The sequence below is a fragment of the Mus pahari genome, chromosome X, assembly GCF_900095145.1.
Source record: "Mus pahari chromosome X, PAHARI_EIJ_v1.1, whole genome shotgun sequence".
In the NCBI taxonomy this organism is placed as follows: Eukaryota; Metazoa; Chordata; class Mammalia; order Rodentia; family Muridae; genus Mus; species Mus pahari.
The window spans coordinates 47414217-47440815 of record NC_034613.1 but is presented as its reverse complement, the minus strand read 5'-3'; the positions used below and the strand labels follow the sequence as shown (position 1 = coordinate 47440815).

Sequence of the window (26599 nt, the reverse complement as noted above, 5' to 3'; positions counted from 1 at the left end):
CAAACCTTCTATGCCATTAACTTAACTGCTACACCAGGCTCCAGAGTAGGAGCTGGGAATCAGCAGTAAACAGGAGGCAAAGGAACTGACACTGCTCTTACAGAACCCGCAGTGTCATGGGGACATCAGGGAGGAACTACTTAGTCAGCAACAACACACTCATAACTGCTCTCATTTGAGGAAAGATGTAAGTAGGGGATGAAAGCGGGAGCATCGGAGGGAGCCTCCAGGGCTACCAGGTGGTGGCAGGACCTTTTGGGAGGATGCCAGGTTGTATCAAGAGCAGGAGATACAGGGGGCTAAGGCAGGGGCAGTGGAGTGAAGGGTGATAAGGGTATCACTGGAACTTGAGATGAGAGAGGATTGTGGTGTCAGGCCATGTAGAGCTATGTGGACCAGGGCTAGTGCTCAGGCTGTATTGTGAGTGCCGAGGAATACGGAGGATGTGTTCTCTGTATGGATGTGGCATGCTTTATTTATCTGCTGACACCTTCACTGTGCCTTCAAGCTGAGAGAGAAGATAGGTAGGAATTAAACAAGAATGAGGAGCAGGGAGACCATCTAAGAATTGTGGCTTGGTGAAAAGCCATGCAAGCATGGAGTGAAGGAACGAAGACAAATAGTAAAATACAGGATTAGACTGAATGTCAAATCACTTCATCTTGCTAGTGGAAGAAAGACAATTTTAAAATTCATGGTAGTTTTTCAAGTTTGTCACCTAGACCATTAGATAAATAAACATGTGTTCAGGAGTCAGCATGTAAGACTGGCTTTGAGAGTAGATGACACTCAATTCTTCCTGACTCTGATTCAGTGACCTTAAGGTGATTACATGACACCAGAACATAGTATTAGTTACCCTAAGGCTCTTCAATTTTACCAATCTTTAAAGGTGCTGTATTGCTTTTCCAGTGGAGTGAGGGATATCTCATTAACAGAAAGATGCCAGGAGAGCTGTTCTAGAGAGAGGCAAAGCTAGGCACTTAGTTAAAACACATAAAACCTGATCATCTACTAGGCTCCATGGAGGCACCATGCCCATGGTTAAATATCAGGTTGAGAGCAGAGGAATGAATTGTAGTCTAGAGATATACATAAGAGCAGCTTAGGAATGAAGGACAGCAGGGAGAGGTCCCAGGATTAAACTGTGAGAAAGAAAGGGAGCAAATAGTAAAGGATGGAATCACTCCTGGCTGGAAGAGAAATCTGTGTTTACTATAGAGGAGAGTATGAACAACTCAGCCAAACACTATTGAGAGGGAATGGCAATGGACAGAAAGCACTGCTGATCTTAAGAGTTGTTCCAGTGGGATCAAGGAGGCAGACCCCAGATTGTACCAGCTCAATCATGAATGGGAGCTTGACTGTAGAAAAACTGATGATCCAATCTCTTAGTACTGAGCTTCCTTGCTCTGCGACCCTAGAAACTTAGTTCATCACCCACCCTTTGAAGTTGATCCAAACGGTTACAAGCAGACATGCTCAGAGCTCCTCATTTTTGTACTAGTCACTGTGAAAATATTTACTAAGCATGTATTAATCACTAATTATGTGGTTAATATTATGTTAATTACTATGTAATTAAAGGGTTTTTTTCTCCACTCATATGGCTAAGATCATTGAATAAGGGTCTCTGTTTCCTATAAGGTCTTTTGTACTATTACCATAGATGCTTTAATAATGGTTTGCTTATTAGCAAAAGATAAATGAACAAGAAGTACAATTTTAACATGTTAGTCCTCTAGGAGCCACAAGGAAATCACAACCACTACTCTATACCTGGATGTCCAAAGGTGTGTTTTATGAGGCTTGGACAAGATGGGAACCATGAGGCTGAGACTGGTCCCTTTCCGCCCACATGGTTAGTTACAGTAGGTGGCGTCTGTGCTTTCCTCCACAGCAGCGACATACTCCGCCTTCGCTTGGATGACATAGGACTGGTGGGTTCTCCAGGACGTTTCACTTTGTTTTGCGGCCCTACTACAAACTCATCTGCTTCATCGATCATCATTCCCTAAAAACAAACAAACAAACAAACAGACATATTACATTTAAAACAGAAGTTCAACTCTCAACAAACAAAATAATTCAAGCACTTTTCATACACACACTTCCGTAGCCATGCACTGAATCATTTAGATTAGCCTTAATTAGAATCCCTATAGCAACTCTGCTATCAGAAAATGAAACCCAATTTTAATCATGTCTAGGTGGAACAAGGAGAAAACTAATATGTACATTTTTGTCTACAATTAATAGAGAGCTTCAAAAATGACCAAAATGAGAGAAAACCATAGTTATTCTTAAAAATCTTTTCGAAGAAATGTCTGTGTGTACACCCATGCATGCTTGTATGCACTGTGTATGTAGGTGCCCAGTTAGCCCAGAAGAGGGTATCAGATCCCCCTGGAACTGAAGTAGTGAGCCACCTAATATGGGAGCTAGGAATCAAGTCTGGGTCTTCTGCAAGTACTCTTAACTGCTGAGCCATCTTCGTGGCACCCACAGTCAACCTTTTTAAAGTAGTGGTGGCGCACGCCTTTAATCCCAGCACTTGGGAGGCAGAGGCAGGCGAATTTCTGAGTTTGAGGCCAGCCTCATCTACAGAGTGAGTTCCAGGACAGCCAGGGGTACACAGAGAAACCGTATCTAAAAAACAAAACAAAACAAAAAACAAAAACAAACAAACAAACAAACAAAAAACAAACAAACAAACCCAACCATCTTGTACTAGCCTGTTTTAAAGCTTCAGGAAATACTGATCATTCGTGTACAGAGCAATGCATATAGATGGTGAATGGTAGGCAGATGTGAGAACAGAATTCCCTCAGACACAACTTCAAATGCAGATTCAAATATGCCTGTCTGCCTTGGGACTCATCAGAAAGTGAGGGGCTGTTTACTTGAGAACAGATGAAAATGATAATCAGCAATGCCTTATCTTAGGTAAAACCTGCTCTCATTACAGACAGCCCAACAATGTGCCTTATAACTTGGAAAAAAAATCATGGCAAAAATATCTTTCTAAAGGATGTTCTCCCCCCATTATCCATACAAAACAAGACATAGCATTTTTAGTGTTTAGTATATATGCTCAGTAATATTCTAAACAGTGTAGGTGTCTAACTCAATATCTCACAAAACTGTCAGTTTGGTGCAATTATTATCCCCAGTGTTACATGATAATAAATCAAGGAACAACAAAAAGATTAAAAATTAAAAGGTTGGCATAAGTTGGAATACTTTTTAGTTAAGTTTTATGAGAAACAGAGATAGAGAATAATATATCCATGATTTATATCCAAGTTCACCTATAAAAATAAGTGTGTAGATATAATTCCATTTCTTTTCATCAGTCAGTTGTGCACAACACACATATACTCACATCATACTTAAAACTCTATAATAACTCAAAGTGACACCAAATAGTACAGGTATAGCTCTAGGGATATACACACCACTGTTTCAATACAACAGTATAGAGCTGATCATGGAAATGGAGGAAACAGTTGGTATTCTCTATATCAAAAGAATTATTGTGTGGTAGTATGAATGAATATAGAATGTGGATCCAGAAATATATAGGCTCAAATCCTGGCTTTGTCAGCCACATCACAGTGTTCTGACAGCTAATTTAAGCCTAGATTTCTTCTTATTATAGAGTAGATGCCAGCTTTCAAAACACCCCTGGGTACAAACATAATCATTTAAAACACCAAGCCCTAGTACATATTCAACAAATGACAGCTATTATTTTATTAAACTAACACAACTTGCATTAAGGAGACTCCACTTTCAATCCACATCATATTTACTTCTGATTTGTATACATCTGGCTAAAACAGATAGCAACAAATATGACAGACATGGAAATAGGTATACTACCTTCTTATCTTGCTTAAATGGATTGCCAAAGGTATGCAGTCGTTTTGGTTGATCTGGATCGAGCTCTCGTAGTGGAGAAGCCAGCATCTTTAGATATTCCTGATAGTTACCCATTTGTGCAACTGGGACACTATGAAGTGAATCTGTAAAATCACCAGCAGAGAAACTGATAATTAGAGCTGAAGTATATACGGTCATTTTGAAAGGATATTATCACAGCTGTTTCAGTAGCATGTAGCTTAACACTCGTATCCCAGCATCTAGCATATCTTTGTTTATACTAATCAGTGATCTACAGTTAGATAGTGCCTATGGGTTCACTTCACAAGGACCAGAGCAACTTCTTTACTACCTGACACCATGTAAGTAAGCATGGGCTGGCTTCCTGCACACCACCACTTGAATTCGAAACTCTGTACACTTTTTCCATTTTGAAATACCTAGACTTCATGGTGTTCCGATGTTCTTTGTTTTTTAAAAAAAAATGATTTATTTTCATTTTATGTGTATGTTTTGCCAGCATGTATGTGCATTACATTGTAGGTAATGGGAACTGAACCCAGGTCTCTCCTAAGAGGAGCCAATACTCGTAACTTCTGCCACCTCTACACCTCCTCTCTCGGTTTTCTGGAAGAGTCTCACTTTGTTGCCCAGACTGGCCTCAAACCTGTAGACTCTTCCAGCCTCAGACTCTTGAGTGCTAAGCAACCATGCCCATGCCCAGTTCTTGGGTACTGTCTTGTCACACACAACATCTTGGTTAAACAGAACTCTCTTTCTCTCTCTCTCTCTCTCTCTCGCTCTCTCTCTCTCTCTCTCTCTCTCTCTCTCTCTCTGTCTCAAACACACACACACACACATGTATAATGTCAGAGAACTGTTTTTTTTGTTCATCTCTGTGGATCAGTGACCCCTATTTAAAAAATGTAAAAAAAAATTTTGTAAGAATTATTCATTTATTTAATGTATATGAGTAACTGTAGCTATCTTCAGACACACCAGAAGAAGGCATCAGATCCCATTACAGATGGCTATGAGCCACCGTGTGGTTGCTGACAATTGAACTCAGGAATTCTGGAAGAGCAGTCAGTGCTCTTAACCTCTGAGCTATCTCTCCAGCCCCTGACCCCCATTCAAAATTAACAAAATCGGATAAAGAAAAATTGCAAACAGCCACAATATCCCTGGACATTACTAGAATTCATTACTCTCACGAAGAGAAGGTTTTTACTGACTCTTTTAAAGCAGGCTGACCACAATCAATGTCTGAATATACAGGTTTGGAAATCTGACAGACCTAAGTTCTGGCACTTTCCAGTGGGCTAACTAAACCTGCTCGAGCAAGCTATTAAAATGCTTGCTCTTCAAATGGGCATAAATCAGTGGAGATTCTGCGGTTTGCTTGAATGACCACACAGGATAACGGCACCAGTGGTCTCAGATGCTGATTAATATAAACCTGCCTTGATACCTGAGAGGGATGAAAACTGAGATGTGGGGTTTGAGTGAATGTGAACTTTGTACACATTAACACATTACAAAATCATTCCGCAGTAAAGATTTTTGTGGGAGTCATGTCTGCTTTACTTCTAATGAAAAGGAGGCTACTGTTCAGTTACCTTCATCTTGGCCAACAATAAACTTCCGCGTCTGCAGCAGATTGGATCTCATTCTGGTCAACTGGTCCAAAAGTCCTCTACGTGGAATATCATAAGCGTTTCTATATGTTTGAGGTTTTAAATCCTATTTCAAATAGAACAATCTCAGTTACTACTAAGGCTTTTAAATAAAGAAATGTAATACCCTCTTAAAGTCTTACTGAAGAGAACAATATTTAATACAACTGGGTGGAGCCACTTTTTTCCAGTAGAAAACTTCTATTTATTGTTCTGAATGCTAACATGCTCATAAGACATTAAAGTCACTGGGAGTATCACTTTTCGAGTATATTATTTAAAACTCCAGAATCCAAGATTTATTTGTACCTGTAGCTGCCTTGCAGTACCACTGCTTGTAAACTACATCTCTCTCCTCAGCAGACAATGAGGCAGAATGCAGCCATTTCCCTACAACATTGCAACTGCTGACTGCACACTGCGAGAAACTGGCTTAGGGCCCAGCTGTGGTGCCCTTGGAGCCTGCTTCAGCCCGAGTATGAGTCAGGCTGCTTGCAGCCAGGGACCGAGATGTGCAGAGTGGAGGGCTCAGCTGCTCTGAGCACCTTCACTTCCTCCAAGAGAAAGCCTGTGGCCAGAGGTGTCATGTGAGCCTCCTCATCCCCGCACCACTTGCTACTACTTCTGCTGTCATAGGTACTAGATCTGCACGGGGCCGGAGCATCTGCCTGCCCACTTCAGTTTCCTTTCCAGTTTACTTTTGACAGCTGTTTACTGCCCATTCCTACCAGCCAGATGTATCTCATAAATTTAATTTCATGCTTGTTTGTGCTGGCAGAATAATCTCTTTTTTTTCAGAATAACCTTAAAATGACTTTGTTAATAATTACTAGCTTCAAACCGTGCTTGGTGGTACATATATTTAATCCTAGCAGAGGCAGAAGCAGATGAGGTTGAAGAGGCTGAGGCTGAGGCTGAGGTAGGTAGACCTCTGTGAGTTCAAGGCTAGCCTAATATACAGAGCTAGCTCCAGGACAGCCAGGGTTACACAAAGAAACCCTGTCTTGAAAAAACAAACAAACAAAAAACCAAAATCTACTACTACTACTGTTAACAACAACAATAATAAAACACCCCAAATAGGCCATTGTTTCAGACAACACATATACCAGGCAAAGTGAGCCAAGCCTGACCTTTCAAGGGCACAACTTACCTTGTTTAAGAGCCCTACTTGGAAGCCAGCAAACTCTTTGGGATTCAGTTCTGTGAGCCTTGGTGCACTTTCCCCTATGATTTCTTTTAATAGTTTCCTAAAACTTTTATTGTGAGCCAAGGGTAGGCCACATGCAGAATGGTTTTTCACTTTGATACCAATTTCCTGGGGGGGTTTCTTCCCCACTGACGCTAGAATTCGGTCTGACTCTAGTTTGGTCTAAAATGGAAGTACAGAATATGTTATGAAAATATCTACCATATCATCATTTTATTCTTTAAGAAAAAATACTTTTAAGAACCCCACCAAACAGTTTTCATGTGCAAATCACAGAAAAACAGTAAGTGAACCTCCCATATCCTTCTCTGTTCTACCACAGCAAACACAGAGGGGACTGGAAAGACAGAGGACTTCATGCAAAGTGTCCCTTGGAGTGTCAAAACTATGAACGACTCATGGAGAAAATAGAAACCATGGGCAAGAATTTCATTCATAGACATGAAAAACTACATGTCATTACTGCAAAATCCAATCTAAATCAACTCATTCAGTTTTGATTCAGACACAAAGGTTTAAAAGTCTGTACTTAAACATGTAAAGTATTGTTTAGATTCAGATCATATACGGATTGGTATTATATCTGAAAACATTAAAAATGATGTTGATTTTTAAAATAAAAAATCAGATTATCCAGTAAGTCTTATAAAACTAAAGCTTAATTGAACAAATATTACTAAGCAAATGACCTTTAATGTCTACTCAGTAAGTTTATCACTAACAAACATTGGGAAATCTCCTTGAAAGACATTTTATCAATTGATTCTGTTTGAATGAATGAAAGTAGGGATTTTGGCATATTTTGTGTTTTAGATACATCTAAGATGGTTCAGGGAACAATGGTGACATAGATATTTAATTAGTAATTAGAGAATAAGGAATTAGTAACAATCTTTTCTTTTTCTAAAAGATAAAATTCCATTAATGTTCAATAAGCCCCCAATAATTTTTTTTTAGTTTTTATGAGTTGGCCAGAGATATTTATTTTCCCTAACTAACTTTGGAATATATTTTTGAGCTCATATGAATATGAACTCAAACAAATTCTTAAGTCATCAAATATGAGACAGAAGTAGATAAAGGGTCTGTTTTCTTGAATGACGATGAAAGTTCATTCAATAAAAGAGTGTGTGTCCCACAAGGTCCCAGCACTTAGTTTCAACTCTGTGCACTTTTCTTCTTTTCTGGCCATACCTTGACAAAGCCTTAAAGGCCCAACATAAACATCAAATTAAAAAAAATAGATCAATAGATCCATAAATAGCCAAGGTATTTACAACAACAACAATCTATTAGCAGGGAGGCCTGGGAGTTAGGGGACTCCTTAGGCTGAAAGTCAGGGCTGCCTTTGTTTTCTTTTGCACTTATGAGCACGCTAGACTAGTACGCTCTTGTGGGCTTTAGAATGTGGGTTTAAGTTTTTGCTCATTCCTAGCAAGGTGTGTCAGCATCCCAATTATGGAGCCCTCCAGGTCCCTTAGTGAAATCTGACACTGGCTTAAGACTCAGTTTTCTAAAGGCCAAATTTGCAAACGTGCTCAGCTTGAAATGCTGTGGTTCCTGCAAGTGCTACTCCCTACCTAAAACTGCCTTTGTGAATACGAGCTTAAAGCGGCTGCATTCATTTATCACACCACACAGTTGTATGGCCGTAGCACTCTAGCATAGTAATTTCCAAATATCTCCATCCTACAAGAATGGTCTAGGTAAGAGTGAGAAATATGATAAGGAGGGGTGAGTGGAAGATGAGGTGCTAATAGAGAGGGGCAGGCAAGGGACAAGTTGAATAATGGTGAATGAGGCTGGGTCTAAAGGGAAAGATGAAGGTCTTCTTAGGGTCTATTGCCCTCCAGGTTGAAGATACTGGTCTCATGTGCCCCCTTCTCCAGGGTAAAGCAGACAGCTATTTATCCAAGGGCTAGCATGTGAGGATAAGAACTTTACATGCTGCCTGAAAAGTGGGCAAAGCATTGAATCACAGCAGACCTTGATGTGCTGACTTACAAAAGGGGGATGCTCTAGCCAAGTGAATCGAGGGCAGACAAAATGTGACCCACAAGAGAATCCTGTTAAGCTTCTGCCCCTCTTATGCCACAAAATATCAGCCAGCATATGGGCAGGACAAACTGGCAGGCAGAAGGAGAGACGGCACAGCATCCAATGATACTGACAGACCCTTAACTGTGTTTAATGGTAAAGCTAGAAGCCATAGAGAATCACATTATTACTAATCCATAAAGTGTAGAGATATATACACATTTAATTTGAAAAGTTACAATTACACTAAAGAATAAGGAAATGCACTTCTGAGGGCAAAGGATTTTGGTTTGTTCGATTTTACCAATACTACCTGTTGGCTGAGTTTTTTAAGGTAAGAGATAACACTGTAACTAAGTCCACAATCTAAATTATCTGATATCAGATTTGGAGCTCCCATCATCCTTAGTGCTTTCTTTAATGGCTATAAGGAAACAAAATACACAACAGTAAGAATAGAATAAATCTTAAATACTCAAAAGTTCAGTTATAAGGGGCAAGGGGGACATGATTCATTTCTTAGAAGTCAAGGTGCTGCACATAAAACCAAACATGGAACATTAAAAAGTGGCAATGAAAATAGCAGAGAAGTAAGGAGCAGAAAAAATCAGAAGAGAGTGGGTAAGAAGAGCCAGTAGCAGCCAATGCAAACAAGTCCATTGCTTTCAGTCTTAATCCCATCATCAAATCACTTCCCACTGCATCGGATTACAGAGCCCACGCTTGCCATGGTAAATAGGAACACACCCCTCTTCCCCTCCCAGCAATGGTCCCATTGAAGACTATGCCTTTTAACCTCTAGAAAGGTGGCATTAAGTTATGACAATGACCTCTGAAATGGCCTTGATCATTTTGATTACATGACCAGTTCAGAATCATTATGCATAGTTTTCTCAAAAGATAAGAACCAGAGGGAAGCCAAGCCATGTTTGCTCCTCCTTAGATGCTCTCTAATGAGAATGGTTTACACCATGTTGTGTCAAGGATGCATTTAACTGGCAATAAAGAACTATGATTTCTTCCAAATTTTGTTTAAGGAGTGAAATGCCACACTGAGCTTCTAGAGTTCAAAAGGGAAGTTGGTGTGCATGAATTGAGACATTATTTGTTTTCACATTCCAGAATTACAATTGGGTAAGGTTAGTTGCAATAAGAAAAACATAGATGTGTTGACAACAATGACCATGGCAGTTAAAAATAAAGGAAACAGAGAAAGACAATGCTCTTTTGTGCCGCCATGTCACCTCTAAACTCTAAACTCTTGCATACAATTTGAGAAGACAATGACGACACAAATGTTTTTAAAGTAAAAAGATAGTTATCTTCTTGCAGGGGTAAAGCTTTTGATTTCTTATTCCTTACAACAAGAATCATCAGTGACAGTTTACATATACATATATACATATATATATATATACACACACACACAAATACATACTATTAAGTAGTATGGAGGCAGAGTTTTTAAGTAGCTGTCAAAAGCCTGTCGCCACTTCAGATTTGGCTTAAGCTTGTGAACTTTAAACAAGTCATCTATAACACAAAATCAAGTAATTATGTTAGCCCAGAAACAGTTTGCAAGATCTAAAATCAAACAGCTAACATCTAGAAATCTGATCTTATTCACATTAGATGAACATTTATTTCATTGACATTTACCAGATCATCTTTCCTGGTTGTTATACCTACCAAAGTTATATAAGATGGTCTCTAACTTATAACAGGTCAATTTAAGATAAAAAAGAAAAAACCTTAAAGATGGTAGGACGGCAATGTATTCAGTAGCAACCACATTTCAACTTTTAAGTTGACGTCATTTCTCAGCCTAGTGATATACAGTACAGAACGTTCTTCCAATGCTATGCAATGATGACCTGGATCTTAGGGGTAGTAGAGGCACTTTCGGACTTAGATATGGTTTATTAGACTTAACCTCATTATAAGTCAAGAAGCATATCTATTGTACTTATCTAAATAATGAAATAGATTATCAATTATACATCCACCTTCCATTTGCTAAGTTTATATGGTATAACATTAAAATATAATACTGATTTGGATCCATTTGAAATATTTTTTCCTGTTATGCTATGCATTAGTAATTCTAATATAATAATTTTAGCCTGGAGGATCCATAGACACTAGTTGACAAACTAATGTTTTCTTTGGTTTAGAACCAGAGTGAGCACAGGCCTTCAATCCCAGGAGAGGCCAGCCTGATCTACAGAGCAAGTTCCAGGACAGCCAGAGCTACACAGAGAAACCCTGTCTGGGTGGTGGGGGAAACCAAACCAACAAAGGAAAAACCATAGAGGGTGGGGCCAAGTGAGATGGCTCAACAGGTATGGTGCTTGCAGTCAAGCAATCCCTCAGAGCCACATGTTAGAAGGAAGAAAAGAGATTCCATGGTGTATGCACACTCCCAGTCTTGTTTTGACTTTTGTTGTTGTTGTTGTTGTTGTTGTTTGAGCTAAGGTCTCACTGTGTAGCCTAGTTAAGGTTTAAATGTACTGGGCTGGAAAGATGGCTCAGTGGTTAAAGAGCACTGACTATACTTCCAGAGGTCCTGAGTTCAAATCCCAGCAACGACATGGTGGCTCACAACCACTTATAATGAGATCTGATGCCCTCTTCTGGTGTGTCTGAAAACAGCTACAGTGTGCTCATATACATGAAATAAATAAATACATCTTTTTTAAAAAAATCATCCTTCTGCCTCAGCTGTCCAATTGCTGGGATTACAGGCACGCACCACTACATCTGGTTTAACAAGCCTCTTGAACACCATGTGCATCCACATAGTCAAGGTATTTACCTTAAATATGCAGATGCTCCCTATCTTTTAATAGTTGGATACAATTATTTTAGAAACCTAAATACACACATTATGCATACTGCATGAAAGCTTCCACACACCCTCTTTATTTCCTTCCAATGTGAGAGATTTCTAGCTTAATAACAACTGGTCTCCCCAGCCCAACATCTACCTGCCACACTGATTTTAAAGGCAGCATAGTACTGCTGTGCCTTTAAGCTTCATAAAGTAAATATTTTACTTAGAAAAAATTATATATATATATGTATGTGTGTGTATGTATGTATGTATGTGTATATATATATGTGCATGTGTGTATGTATGTATGTGTATATATATATGTGTGTGTGTGAATATATATGTGTGTGTGTATGTATATATATATATATATATATATGTGTGTGTGTATATATATGTGTGTGTATATATATATGTGTGTGTATATATATATATATATATATATATATATGTGTGTGTGTGTGTGTGTGTGTATTCTACAAATAGGTCTATTCCTTAAGAGACACTTTGCTTAAGAAAAGCAACTGTATACCTTTTTTTCTCTTTATTGCCCTAATAAATTATTTACTCCTGCTGAAACAAATTTCAATAAATTTACAAAGCCATAAAAGCAGGTCTTTTGTTCTTCTCCTATAGGTTAGAAGAAAGCAGAAGGGATCAGCAGCCATCCCTGACTGAAGTTCTCAGGCTCTTTACAGCCCATTCCCATCTTAACAGGATGCAGTGAAACCCTGCTAGACTGTGTTGTTTGTTGAAGTCATTTGAGAATTGCGTGGAAGTCTACAAGAGCTGGGATGTAGCTCAGTAGGAGAGTGCTTGCCTAGTTTGCTCAAGAGCTTGTGTTTGATCCCCAACACTGAAAAAAGAACCGACAAGAAATAGACTAAATCAGCTTCTAGACAAAGCATTTGGCATTGTTGGAATCAGTAAGGATAGGGCTGGAAAGATGGCTGAATGTCCTTATTTGTCCTTGTATGTCTCCTTCATTCCCTACAGTGTAACATTATCCAGCACAGTGCCTATACTTAGCAACAGTGTCTTTTTAAAATTTATTAATTAATTTATTTTTACTTATTCACTTTACATCCCACTCACTGCCAGCCTCCCAACTGTCCTCTCCCACAGTCCTTCACCCATTCCTCCTCCCCTTCTCCTCTAAGTTGGTTTCCCACTCTCAAGGCCCCTATCTCTCCCCACCCTGGCACTTCAAGACTCTTCCCAGACTAGGCACTTCCTCTCCCACTGAGGCCAGACGAGGCTGACCAGCTAGTAGAACAACATATCCCACCGAAGGCAACAGCTTTTGGGAAAGCCCCTGCTCCAGTTGTTTAGGAGTCACATAAAGACCAAGCTGCACATCTGGTACATATGAACAGCGGTAGGAGTGGGGCTATCTCTAGCCCGTGTAAGCTCTTTGGTTAGTGGTTCAGTCTTTGAGAGCCACAAGGATCCAGGTTAGTTGACTCTGTTGGTCTTCCTGTGGAGTTCCTATCCCCTGTGGGGTCCCACAGTCCTTCCTCCTATTCTTCCACAAGAGTCCCCAAGCTCCAGCCGCTAGCAGCAGTATTTTGTATAAATTTTAATCAGGGAGTAGATCCTATGGTAAATGCTTTTGTTACAATAATAATAATGATAATAATAAATAATGGAAACCTTTGAAAGACATGAATAAGACATGTTTAGAACATAAATTTTAGTGATGTTTGATTATGTATAGCTTTTTGTATACAATACAATGGGCCAAAAGTATATTTTTCTAACATTGTTTACGGTCTAAATAAAAATTACACAATTTTTTCTTTACTATATCTTTGTGGAAACTGATATCATAAGGACTTATTTAAGATAGGGGAGAGATTACTCAAAATAGAAAGATACTTTATTAGTAATCTGAGAAAGATTTATGTATTTCTATTTATGTGCACGACTGTTTTGCCAACATGTCTGTCTGTGCATCATGTTCATGCAGTAATCTCTGTGGCCAGTAGAGGGTGTCATATGCCTGGAACTGGAGTTCTAGATAGTTGTAAGCTGGGGACCCTGCAGCTCCTGGAAAAGCAGCCCCCAGCCTCTTTATCTGTAATCTTGGTCTCCTCCATCATAGGTCAGATACATCCTACTAGTAGCAATTCTTACAAAGAAGATATGTTCAGACTGGACTGAAAAATAAAGTAGCTAAAATATACACAGCAACCACGCTGATTGATTTATGATGACCTACTTTTAAGTTACTTAAATATCAACAAAGTACTGCCTTTTAAATATATAGTATATTAATAGTAGTACCATGATCAAATTTTGTAAATGTTTCATCTTTTAAGCAAAAATTTAGAAACTGTCACCCCCCCAAAAAAATCCCTCAAAACTTTACAACTAGAAAGATGTCATGTAGTATGGTATTACTATAAATAGATATAGCTATTCAAGTGATTCCAAAAGATATCTGACATCAACCTATGGCCTTCACAATATATACACACATAGGCATGCTGGGCATGTAACACACACACACACACACACACACACACACACACACGTTTTCTAGGGCAGCCAAACTCATCTACAAATAAGCCAAACACGGAGAAGGGAGAGTGATTAATAGATCTTGCACTTTGAAGAACAGCAAAGATCAGGTATCTATCTCTTCTATTTGATGTACAAACAAAAAAAAGTGAAAAGAATGAAGCCTTATCCTTCCAAATCAGTTTTTGCACACTTACTTATTCTGGTATTGATTATTCCCCGATGGAATTTGAAATGCTTATTCATATTTTATCTACCTAGCATTTCTGTCATATTTTAAAGATGATTAAGTAGCACATATTTTACTCACCTAAAAGAGGAAGTAAAACTGGGTAGTTGTAAGGCATCACAAAGAGGTTTACACAAGTTAAAGTAGTACTCGCTTTCAAATAACCAAATGGATATCCAAGCTCAGTGTATTTTGAACTGCTGGTAACAAACACCTAAGAAGAACATGAAGCAATGTACAGTTATGGCAATAATCATTTCCACATAAAGTCAAACACAGAGTAACCCTCCACAGCAACATCTGTAGCACAGCACTTCAAAAATAGACTAGGTATTTTTGCATAGGGTTATGTAAAAATAAAGTGCTTAAGTATGAGTATTCAAAGTATAGATACTCCATAATTATATTACAAGTTAAACTAGATGATACGGGGTAACCACTCAGAGATCCCAGGATACATCAGTAAGACCCAAAAATCGCTTGGTTAGTATAATGATGCTGAAATAGTGTCCCAAAAAGAAAGGCCATTTATGTGATTATATAATCAGTCCTCACACATACTATCATCGTCTTGAATTTTCATTCAATAAATAAGTAGAGAGTAACCTATTAGTAGATAGAAACTATTGTAACATTTCCAAGGCAGCTAGGAGATGCTTTCTTTCAGTCTGGAATTGTCCTGGCTACATCAACCATAAAGAATAGAGTGTTAGTTGTATTCTTTTGAATCTCTCTCGGCTAGTATGTATTATCTTGTCAGCTTCCATACACTTGATACACTGTGCCAGAGTCCTCCAGACACCATGCTTTCTGTGTTCCTTCTTTAGACTCTCTGGCCCAAATGAGGACACCAGTATGAACTTGTAGAGACCTAGTTCTATCCCTTCCCAAAGGCCTTTGGTAGCATTCCCGTAACAACAGCCATTGACCACACTGGTTCTTCCTAACAGCATTATCACCCGAGTTTAGGAGAGTCTTCTCTAACTTAGTTATTAAAAAATGTGTGGTGTTGTGGTGCACAACTTTAATCACAATGCTCAGGAGGCAGAGACAGGTGGCTCTCTGTGAGCTTCAGGCCAAATATACAGTGAGTTCCAGGACAGCCAGGGCTATGCAGAGAGAGCCTGTCTTGATAAACAATAAAACAATTCCCCACTTAAAAAAAAAGAAAAAAGAAAAAAGAAAAGAAATTTCTCTTCTGTAATTGATGACTCCATAAAACACAAACAGTGCTGAAAATGATTCTTCTAGATTTTTGCTGCAATTCAAACTTTAATATAAGCAGATAACTATAACTAAAAAGGCATAGTTATTTCCTAAGAACAAGGAGAAATGATACATCAAGAAAAATGTCAAATTATGTGCGTGTGTGTGTGTGTGAAGCTGCATATGTATATACAGGTGCACAGGCATATGCATGTGTATAGGCCTAGAGGTTAATGTTGAGTGTTGTCTTCGAGTGCTCTCCACCTTATATTTGAGACATACTCTCTCATTAAACCTGGCCTTTGGTTTTCTAACACTGGGTACTGGGATTGAACTGAAGTCCTCATGGATGTGCAGCAAGCACTTTACTGACTGAGTCTTCTCCCCAGCTTGATCCAAACACCTTCTCTACTACAGTTTTGAGGAGTTTCCCGGGCCTTGGTTTATTCTTTTTTCAGTAACACAAATCAATCAGATCAAGTTAGTACGAGGTCAGGACAAGGATGACGCCATTTGAGATGCTGTGAAGGGGTGGGAAGAAAATTTATTTAAGAAAAAGTGTGATTTTTAACTTTATTTAATTTTGTGGTAGAAATTCAAACCTCCTACCATAATGTTAGTCTTCTATTGTCCATGTTTCTAGAATTTTAGGGGTAAACAAGGACATGGCTTGGTGAGTATTCCAGAAAAGGACAGGAGGGAGTTGCTAGTCCTATTCTGTTTCTTGACTTAGGTGTTGTTTACATTACAAGAAACCCAATCGTGTCCCTTTCTGCTTTCTTACCCTGGAGGAGGAAGCATTATTCTGATTTCTGACAGAGGAAGGTAATTTTAGCTGTCTGGATATAGAAAAGTACTAGTATATACTATGTAATCTTTCTTGTTTGACTTCTGTTCAGTTCTGTAGTTGAAATTTTGGTTCTTAACTCTTTCCATCTGATTTAACCCTGCTCCTCTTCTTTTGAACTAGCCTTGGCATCTTGAAAGAATTCAAGTAGTATAATATGTACTGTGCATTAGTGATTTCATATTTTAGAACAAAACAGATGGGAGTCTGAAAGAGTTCTCCGTGTCAATAGAACCCAAAACTTACTGCCTGGTATGAGGTCTGATCATTCAGTAATGGAACAGACATTCTTATAATGGAAGATTCTTTTTCTGTATCCAAATAAAAAAGCCAGGACTGTCAAGTCTAGAATTTTACAAGTCAAATGCCACTCTGCTAAGTAATGAGCAAGTCTTTCTTCCTGTGGTACAATACAGTACTTGGAAAAATTAGTGAATGGTGTCTTTGCACTTGCCTCATCCAAGCAAATTCCCAGTCTACACATCAGGGGAGCTTGGACTAACAAAGCTATATTTTAATCACATTATACTCATACAGAAGGTAATTTCAGAGGTTCTGGTTCTTGGCCCAAAATATTCAGGACTTCTCATTTGTCAAGTTCAAAATAAAAGCTGAGAGTCTTGCTCGTACCTGAATTGAATCACACCCTGTAGTTTAATGAGTCTTAACCTGGGAAACAGATATGAACTGGTCTACCTAACCACAAATCCTCAAATACCTGACTTCTTCAGACTCTAAATGGCAATGTACAGTACAGTAATGTTTTCTACCTTTCTAAAAATTATTTGCTTGCCTGTGTTGTTTATCTTAAAGCATTTTTTAAAAGACACTATAATTATCACCAATTTTATTTAAAAGTTTTCTTAAATTTTTTAAGAATTTATTTATTTTTATTTTGTGTATGAGTGTTTTGCCTGCATATATATATATATATATATATATATATGCCACATACATCCCTGGTACCCACAAAGGCCAGTAGAAGTCATCTGATCCCTGGAACTAGAGTTAGAGATAACTGTGAGCTGTCCCATGCCACATGAATACTAAAGCTGAACCTGTATCCTCCACAAAAGCATTAAGTGATCTTAACTGCTGAGCTATCTCTTTAGGCCCTATTTTTGTTTTTAATTATGTGCATGCATGTGAAGTCCAGAGGTCAGAAAGAAGGCATCATATCATCGGGGGCTAGAATCACCGGAGCCTGGGGGCCACCTGATGTGAAGAACAGAACTGAACTCAGGATCTCTGTAAGATTAGTATGCATTTTTAAAGGTTTATCTATGTATAGCAATGTTCTATTTGCATGGGTGCCTGTATGACAGAAGAGGGCATCAGATCCCATTACAGATGGTTGTGAGCCACCACGTGGTTGCTGGGAATTGAACTCAGGACCTCTGAATAGCAGAGCCAGCTCTCCAGCCATAGTATGCATTTTATGTTTGCTTTTCTGTGTGGCCCTGGCTTTCCTGGAACTTGCTATGTAAACCAGGATGGCCTCAGAACTCAGAGGTCAGCCTGCCTCTGCCTCCCAAGTGCTAGGATTAAAGGTGTGTGCCACCAAGCCTGGTCAGTGTGCGTTGTTAACCATTGAGCTATCTGTCTAGACCACCCTCCCCCGCCCCAGTTTTGAAACTTTTATAAACTTTTATTTCCAGATCCCAGAATGATTACAGACCTATGGTTACCAGGATAAGGGTAAGTACCTGCCAGCAAGTATGAGGAGATTTTCTTTCCAAGATGTACTGAGTTAAGGGAGATGGTTCAAGTTCATATTTGTCAAAGGGAAGTTTGTCTATAACCATTGGCTCACAATCAACACAGGAAAACCTCACAACAGGATGTGATGTTCGTGGAGGCTAAAAAGAGAGAGAGGAAATATGATTGGATATCAGGCAAGCTCACAATTTTAACCATTCTGAAAGCCCTGTTATATTTTTGTCAAACCATCATTAAGCTACAGATTAGTATTCAAGAGTGTTTAGAGCTTTAAGAATCCCCAGTAGCTCCCATGGGGCTGGTGACTCAAGCTCTTCACCTCTAACCTCCACTTAGCATTGGGAAGAGGGAAATAAGGTAACCCAGAGCTAGAATTTCAGTGAAACATGAACTGTGTTACTTAGGTTAAAGTAACCTTTCCGATCCATAGGCTGAACTCTCAATTTACAATCCATTTTGTGGCCTTTAAGCATGCCCTGCGCTCTAGTCTTCTGTATCATAGGGTGGGAAATGGAGATACCAATGGGCAAAGAGAATCTCTGTCTTTTTCTAATGAAGTAATGGCAGAGGTCAAGCCGCTGAGAAGCAAAAGGAAAGGAGGCAAAGGTATGGAAGGGCAAGACACACAGTGAGAATGATCTGGTCACAAAGTCCAAAGGGATTTTCCAGCATTGCTCATACCCACAGGTTTGCTTTGAATAGCTAAAGCTGAGGGTACTTTTCATGAGACTTCAAAGGCCTGAGTGTTTGGGGCACCACACCAGATCAACAGAGATTTTATCACCGGGTTTGCATAACTAGAGAACACCACTGAGACCAGAGGACTGCAAGGCCCGAGAGATGTGCTTTTACCATTTTTAAACGTGTAAGATGTGTGACATGGATAAAACCAGCTCTCCAGTGACCTTCTGCATGTGGGGGCATGGTAATATGAACTATTTACCAATTACTGGAATTTCCATTATTCTAGCTTTCCCTTATTTCAATTTTAACCAATCTTGTGAAATGTTTCTGAAACAGCTGTGAAATCTTAAAACATCAATAAACACCAGAGTGAAACCCCATGGCTAACAATAATAAAATAAATCTGGCACTGAAATATTTACTTGGGGGTTTGAAGGGGCTAAGAGCTGACAGGTTTGCCTCCTTGGAGTCCTGGAAAAAAAAACCAAAGGAACCTTTTCCCTCACCCATAGAAGAGACAAAAAGGTGTGTAGTTCTTTGAGCCATTCATGGCATTCCTGCCTGCAAATAAAAGAACCAAAAAGTGTAACCCAGAAGAAAATGGAGTTCACTGTGGAAATATCTAGAACTTAAAATACAGATTACCTGAATCATGCATGAAGAGCAACGATATGTTTGTATCTGGCATCCCTACCCACAGCCCATACATGAATTACTCGGGCTTTCTTTCCTTGTGAATAGGGAGCAGAGTGTGTTTCCTACAGGCTCAGTTTTCCTAAGTGTAGTCCTCAACGAAGCCAACCTCTCTGTTACTAGACTAACTAGAGCATCCAACTCTCTTTCCCAAATGCAGATACCAAAAGACAAACCTTTGCTTAGAGATAATTTTTTTAAAAAAACATTGCACGATCACTAATCATTGAAAAGTAAATGGCTCACCAGAGCATGCGCATAGGACTGTTCGTGAGTTCAAAGCCAGCCTGAGCTAGAGTGAGAACCCATCTTAAGAAAAGAAGTGAAAAAAAAAAGTTAATTCCTATGAAACAGCCACTTGATTAAAAAAAACATGGCATGGACCCAGATGTTCATCAATAGATGAATAAATGGCAAAAATAAATGTATACATAATGGAATTTCAACCATAAAAAATAAATTGTCAAATCTGTATGATAATGGGTGCAACTGGGAAACACTTTATTAAGCAAGGTAACTCAGGCTCAGGAAGACATAGATAGATAGATAGATAAATAGATAGATAGATAGATAGATAGATATCCTAGTGTGTCTGCAAGACAATTATGTGTGAGAAGTCATGGCTGTTTTTTTTTAGTGATTTATCTTCTTGTACACTAATATTGACTATAAAAAACTAAGATTCTCATTCTCTCTCTCTCTCTCTCTCTCTCTCTCTCTCTCTCTCTCTCTCTCTCTGCCCTCTCTCTCTCATCCCTCCTGAACTCCCCTTCCAGTGTCCCTAAATAAACTCTATTCTATGCTAAAAAAAATAAGGATCACATTTTTCCACTTTATTTTCCACAGTAAAAGTAATGATCACATTCAATGTAGGGCTGCACCTGCTTAGAACGTGTGAAGCCCTAACTCCCAATATTGCCATTAAAATAAAAACAAGAAAAGCAAACACATAAATGTAACTTGGAAAATGTATCTTTTAGGGAATGAGAAAACATTAAAATAAATAATGTCCTCCTAATTTTCCTTCAAACACATCAAAATAGCCATATTCAAAATAAATAAAGTATATTTATATATCCGGTCACAACTTTGTGGCCTCAAAGGGATTTTACAGCATTGCTCATACCCACAGGTTCGCTTTGAATAGCTAAAGCTGAGGGTATTTTTCGTGAGTCTTCAAAGGTCTGAGTGGGGCACCACACCAGATCAACAGAGAAGTGATTTTATCACCGAGTGTCAGGAGGCAGAGGCAGGAGGATCTCTGTGATTTCAAGGCCAGCCTGTTTTACAAAGAGAGTTCCAGGACAGCCTGGGCTACACACAGAAACCCTGTTTTGAAAAATAGATAGATAGATAGATAGATAGATAGATAGATAGATAGATAGACAGATAGATAAATAAATGCAAGCTTTGATCACACACACACATTAAATAAATGTAAAAATAAAAAAATTAAAAGCAATGCTTTAATATCCACATGGCAAAGGCAACAGTGCAAAATAAAAACCATTCTCCCCTGCTTTATGCCACAGAACTAGACTTTCAATAAGAGATGGCAACCAAAAGAGAGGGTGTCTACTTGCCTCAGGCACAGCTTAAAAGCCTTAAAGGTATTTTAAAATCTTCACTGTCATATCATTAAAAACCCAGTCCAGGGCTGGCAAGATGGTGCAGAGGGTAAGAGCACTGACTGCACTTCCAAAGGTCCTGAATTCAAGTCCCAGCAACCACATGGTGGCTCACAACCACCCATAATGAGATCTGACGCCCTCTTCTGACACATCTGAAGACAGCTACAGTGTGCTCACATACATGAAATAAATAAATCTTTAAAAAAAAAAAAAACAACCCAGTCCAGTATTCACCTTTTTAATTTATAACACTTACTAGTGAAGGTAAATTCTGTTCTGGCCAAAAAGATTCTGGAATTGGCCAGTGTCCAACAGGAACACCAGTTTTAGAATTAGGTCGCACATAGATGAGTTTATGACAACTATGCCACGGTTGAGCAGCAAATAGGTTGCTTGGCCTGCACGACTCCATCAGTGTGTCTACAAGAGAAATACGTGTCAGAAGTCATGGCTTATTTTACAGTTATTTATCGTCTTGTACAAGATTTTCAGTTTCAGGCAAAGGACAAATTAAAACAAAACAACAACAAAAAAATACGGTTTATGTAAAAGGACGGAAGAGTAGTGACCGCCCAAGGATTTCTGCTTTCTCTCTAGAGACAATTTTAATCTAATTTGCCCTTTAACTCAACGCCTCCCACATTCTTAATCTACTAGGGGAATATGAAGTTGTTTGAAAAACTAGCACAAATAAATTAAACACATCACAACACCATGGTCATTTTTCAAGAATTCAGTTACCAAATTAGGCAGATTAAATCATTTATTCCTTGGAAAGTCTTTACATCTTGGGGATCTAGCAAAATAGATTATAAACTCCATTTACATTTTTGCTCTAAACCCAATGACCTCAAAAACAAAACACACACATTCCAAATTCACTTGAAGATACAGGACATATCTGTGACATAATCTGTGGGGATAGGAAATATAAAGCAAATGTCTCAAGGTTGTCATGGAAAAATTCACCCCATTTATTCCATACACCATTAACATTCTTTGTAATCTGGCCACTGTATATAATGCATCGTAATATATAATTAGTGCATTTTAATTATTTAAATTAAGCCTACTTCTTTGCCAGTCCCAATCAAAAACAAAAACAAAAAACCCTTTATGCCACGATTTGTCGTCTAAATTATAACTACAAAAGACATTTTAGTATCATTTTTCTTAAATTACATGACTTGATTTACTTATTTTGGTATTATTTTCAACAAGTAATTACTTAAGGCCAGCAGATTTCTCAGTGATTCACAGGCTCCAGGAGAAACATGTAAATACATTTGAAAATCCCTCGAAAGTTGGGCTCACACTACTGGCAATATGATGATGTCCATCTTTCTGAGCTAAGTATTACTTTTATCAGATTCTTCAAAATTAAAAAAAAAAAAAACTCTGGACAAAGAGAAAAAAATGGAGCTGAAAAAATATCTGAGCTATTTATATGATAGCAAATCCAATGAGTATTTCCACCTGGAAGTTTTCCATTCATGCTGAGGTAGTAAACACAAAATTATGGGTTGGGCAGTCAGTTTACATATATAAACACACCCTTTATATATGGTTGATTTAAAATATGCTGTGAGAGCCAGGCAGTGGTGGCAAACGCCTTTAATCCAAGCACTTGGGAGGCAGAGGCAGGAGGATTTCTGAGTTCGAGGCCAGCCTGGTCTACAGAGTGAATTCCAAAATAGCCAGGGCTAAAAGAGAAACCCTGTCTCAAAAAACAAACTAACAAACAAACAAATACTGTGAGCCTCCAGTTTTCTTTGGCATATATTCTTAACTTAGGAATCCAAAAAAACTGCGTAAGTTAGGCATAAAACTATATGTGTGACTTAAGTCTTTTTCTCCAGGCAAAAGAATCTATATATTGTGATAATTTCTCAAAGGGATAAAAGAGTTAAAGAAACACAAGATCCATTGCTTCTGACAAAAATGTATCGCTTTCTGCCGAGTATAGTGGGGGTCCCTTTGGCCTTACCCAAGAGAGTCAGATCAAACAAAACACCATGGTGAAATTCCAGTCTTTCTCCCTGACCCTGTCCCTGTCCCTGTCCCCCTTCCCTTTCCCCCTCTGTGTGTGTGCACACACACACACTTGCTGAGAGAAAGGAGAATCAATAAGGAAGAACAGAGCTTTAAGGAAGTCCTGCTCTGTGTTACTATGCTGTAACTTAGGTCCCCTGATCCTTTAGAAAGCCATTCAGAAACATCCGCTTGAGAGACCATCTGGAGAGTCACTATGGTTTAAGCTCCTTATGCAAAATTAGCTATGGCTTCTGTATTTTCAGATGTCAAAACATCCTGTAGTTAAAGAATGGTCAAGAAAATATCAATAAATGACCTTACAGAATACTGTAAGTTCCTGAATAAACATTCACACTCTTTTCCTATGGGGTGGTTATTAACACAGATTTCATAAAGATAGTTTAGCATAGTTGGTGATCTCAAGCCCAGAATGAGATTCTCTTACTCAAGCACTATACCATAGTGGACATCCAAATATTTCGGAAGCAGAGAGAAGGAATGAATGAGTGCCTTCTCTGACCCTCTGACGGGAGTCAGAGAAAGTAAAAATGTTCTTAGGAAAATGTTTTGTTTTGTTTTGTTTTGTTTTGTTTGAGACAGGGTTTCTCTGTATAGCCCTGGCTGTCCTGGAACTCACTCTGTAGACCAGGCTGGCCTCGAACTCAGAAATCGGCCTGCCTCTGCCTCCCAAGTGCTGGGATTAAAGGCATGCGCCACCACGCCCGGCTTTTAGGAAAATGTTTGACATGAAATGAAGGTTGCTAGAATTTGGCCACCTGACACATATATCCATCAGTTGTTTGACTGGAATGCATATGGCTACTGAAAATTCTACTGCATGATTAATGTCTTTTCAACCTCAGATCATTCTTCCCCACAATTTATGGTTAAAACATAACAATTACTGTACCTTCTCCAACAGGAAGTGGATCCGGTCCTGTTTTTTCAAAATTAATAACTACACCACTCTGTACTTTTTGAACTAGTGACTCTAAACATTGATTTAACATTCTTTGTGTTCTCACACAGTAGGAGCGACCTATGCCAGAGAGAAAAATAAAGAGCTCACCGTCCGATCAAAGCAAACACTGGTTCCCAACACAAGAATTTGAAACCCTAAAGTCCAACTTAGAATCACCACAACTGCGGTAGCAGGAATGTGGTCTGAACTTAAGCAGTAGAGTTCACGGATTTCGAAGGCAAGCAGGCAAAGGCTAGCTACGGCATTTAGTAAGAACTCGACTTTCCTACCCACAGTTCTTCCTTCAGAGAGATGACACAACACTAGTACCTCCTGTGACCTCGCACATCTGTGTGATGGCCGATTCATCACTTGGGACACTCCCTAGCTGCTCTGGCTCAGTAGAAGCCACTCCAGGCAAGCGCAACACCAGGGCAAATAACCTTTGATCCCAACGAAAAGGTTCTTTGGTTAGTTCACTTCCAGGCAGAGGAGAATTCAAAGGAAGATGAAGCTGACAAGGCAAAATTGGCAAAGGTTCAGCATCACAACTCACGTCCAAATGAAGAAAGAGTTAACTGGTTCACTTCGCTTTCCTGGAATTCAGCAGAAGTGGGCCATCTCTCAAGGGTTACCGGGATAGATTGCTGCAAACGTTATTCTTAACTAGAAATGCATGCCTCTCACAGAAATAGCTGTATGTTCTCTGCTATTCAAATGAAATTTTTAAAATTATATCTCACCTCTTCTTGAACGCTAGCAGTACTTGTTAGCTTGTTTCCATCTGTGATGGTAATTAAAATAGATGGCTCTAAAAAAAATGGATTTCTCCCCTAAAATATATTTGAAAAAACAAAAAAAAAAACATTAGAGCTGGGTAATGTAAGATAATTTTTCTTACACTTCTACATTTATTTTACTAATGACCCCTCAAACATGATCAAGTTCTCCTTGGTATATAAGAAATAAAACCCTCCCACATACTTGTGAGCCAGTTCACCTGCATTAACATTCTGGCACAGACTGAGGAAGAAAAAGACAGTGGGAGCAGGAGCACGTGCTTCTCTGCCCTCCCCCTTTTCCTAGTGCTTAAAAAATGTTATCAGTTTTGGGGAAGGGGAGAGAAGAAAAGACACAGGAGATTTCTCTCCAACTGTCCTCTTCCAACATTTTGTAGTACCTTTTTCATTATATTGTCAAATTTCTGATGATTAAATGATAGGAATTTCCTTTACTATTTAAACCACTGATTGATGAATTGATATATAAGAACCAAAACCGTTGGGTCTGTTTACTCTTTTTTTTCTTTCTTTTTTTTTTTATGAAGTGTGCATCTAAAAGGTACATGAACCAATTTTTGGTTGATACTCTAGGGTCCCACAAGTCTTGCCCAATTTTGCACTCTTACCCCAAGTCATCAAAACAAATTAACTATATCCACTCAAAAACTGTTACCTGTCCATAATTGTCTATTCCAGATATTAATCTATTGAGATTTAACAAATCAAAGGCGGATCGTAGAGCCTGACCAAGGGTTGTCAGTCCAGAAGCTTGCAGATTTTTCAGTTCATTCATGAATGTGGCGTGATTTTCCTTCCAACCAGCCTGAAAAGCAAACATTGACAAAGAAATTCTCAATTATACAATGAATAATCTAGAGGGCAAATAAGCACTAAATAACACGGCATCAAACATCTGACAGATTAATCCCTCTTTAAACTAATTCCACTCTGTATCTTGACTGTTCAAGTGGGACCAAAGCTGTCACTTTAAAAAAAGTACTGCTTTAATGATTAAAGGCAACGACGTCAAGCAAACAATCCATTCGTTCATGACAGCAGCCAGGAGGGCTTTGTTTCAAGAAGGTATTCTATATTGAGACTTAACCTAACCTACTCATACACGCTGGCTCCCTCAGCTTACTAGTGGCAATGAGCAGGTGAGCACAGAGTGGTGTGAGACTAAAAACAAAACAAAACAATTACTTTGAAAATGCACTGTCCTGGATAGAGGAAAAAAAAAAACACTGAGTGTCTGAGATACATGAATTTTGATACCCAAGATTCTTCTTGTGCAATAGTTTCACTTTTAAATGACAATAAAGAATTAGACACAGAGAGGGCCTGGGGAGAGAGCACAGTAGAGAAAAGTATCTACTGTTCTTGCAGACTCTGGTTTGGTTCCCAGCACATGGATACTGCATGGCTCCCAACTGCCCCATAACTCCAGTTCCTAGACACCAGCACCTTCTTCTGGTCTCTAGGATATCTGAACACATGTGGTACATATACAGACAAGCAAGCACACATACATACACATAGCTAAAATAAATAGATGATAGATAGATGGATAGATGATTAGATAGACAGATAGATAGATAGATAGATAGATAGATAGATAGATAGATAGATAGATAGATAGATAGATAGAT

General features: G+C 38.8%; 1 protein-coding gene across 2 annotated transcripts in view; it reads right to left on the bottom strand.

Annotated features, from left to right (window-relative positions):
• LOC110313357 (integrator complex subunit 6-like) overlaps positions 1–26599 on the bottom strand; it is a 55988-nt gene that overhangs the window by 4862 nt on the left and 24527 nt on the right. Inside the window, exons 3-15 of one of the 2 annotated variants that reach the window (XM_021187442.2) lie at positions 25624–25773; positions 24912–25001; positions 24499–24682; positions 24118–24246; positions 21430–21593; positions 18153–18305; positions 14475–14607; positions 10247–10341; positions 9122–9232; positions 6715–6933; positions 5505–5628; positions 3886–4028; positions 1780–2014 (exon numbers count right to left, since the gene is read on the bottom strand). In XM_021187442.2, coding sequence (XP_021043101.1) covers positions 1780–2014; positions 3886–4028; positions 5505–5628; positions 6715–6933; positions 9122–9232; positions 10247–10341; positions 14475–14607; positions 18153–18305; positions 21430–21593; positions 24118–24246; positions 24499–24682; positions 24912–25001; positions 25624–25773 — 1930 coding nt within the window. The remainder of the gene's footprint in view (positions 1–1779; positions 2015–3885; positions 4029–5504; positions 5629–6714; positions 6934–9121; positions 9233–10246; positions 10342–14474; positions 14608–18152; positions 18306–21429; positions 21594–24117; positions 24247–24498; positions 24683–24911; positions 25002–25623; positions 25774–26599) is intronic. The other variant, XM_021187444.1, reaches the window with a different exon arrangement.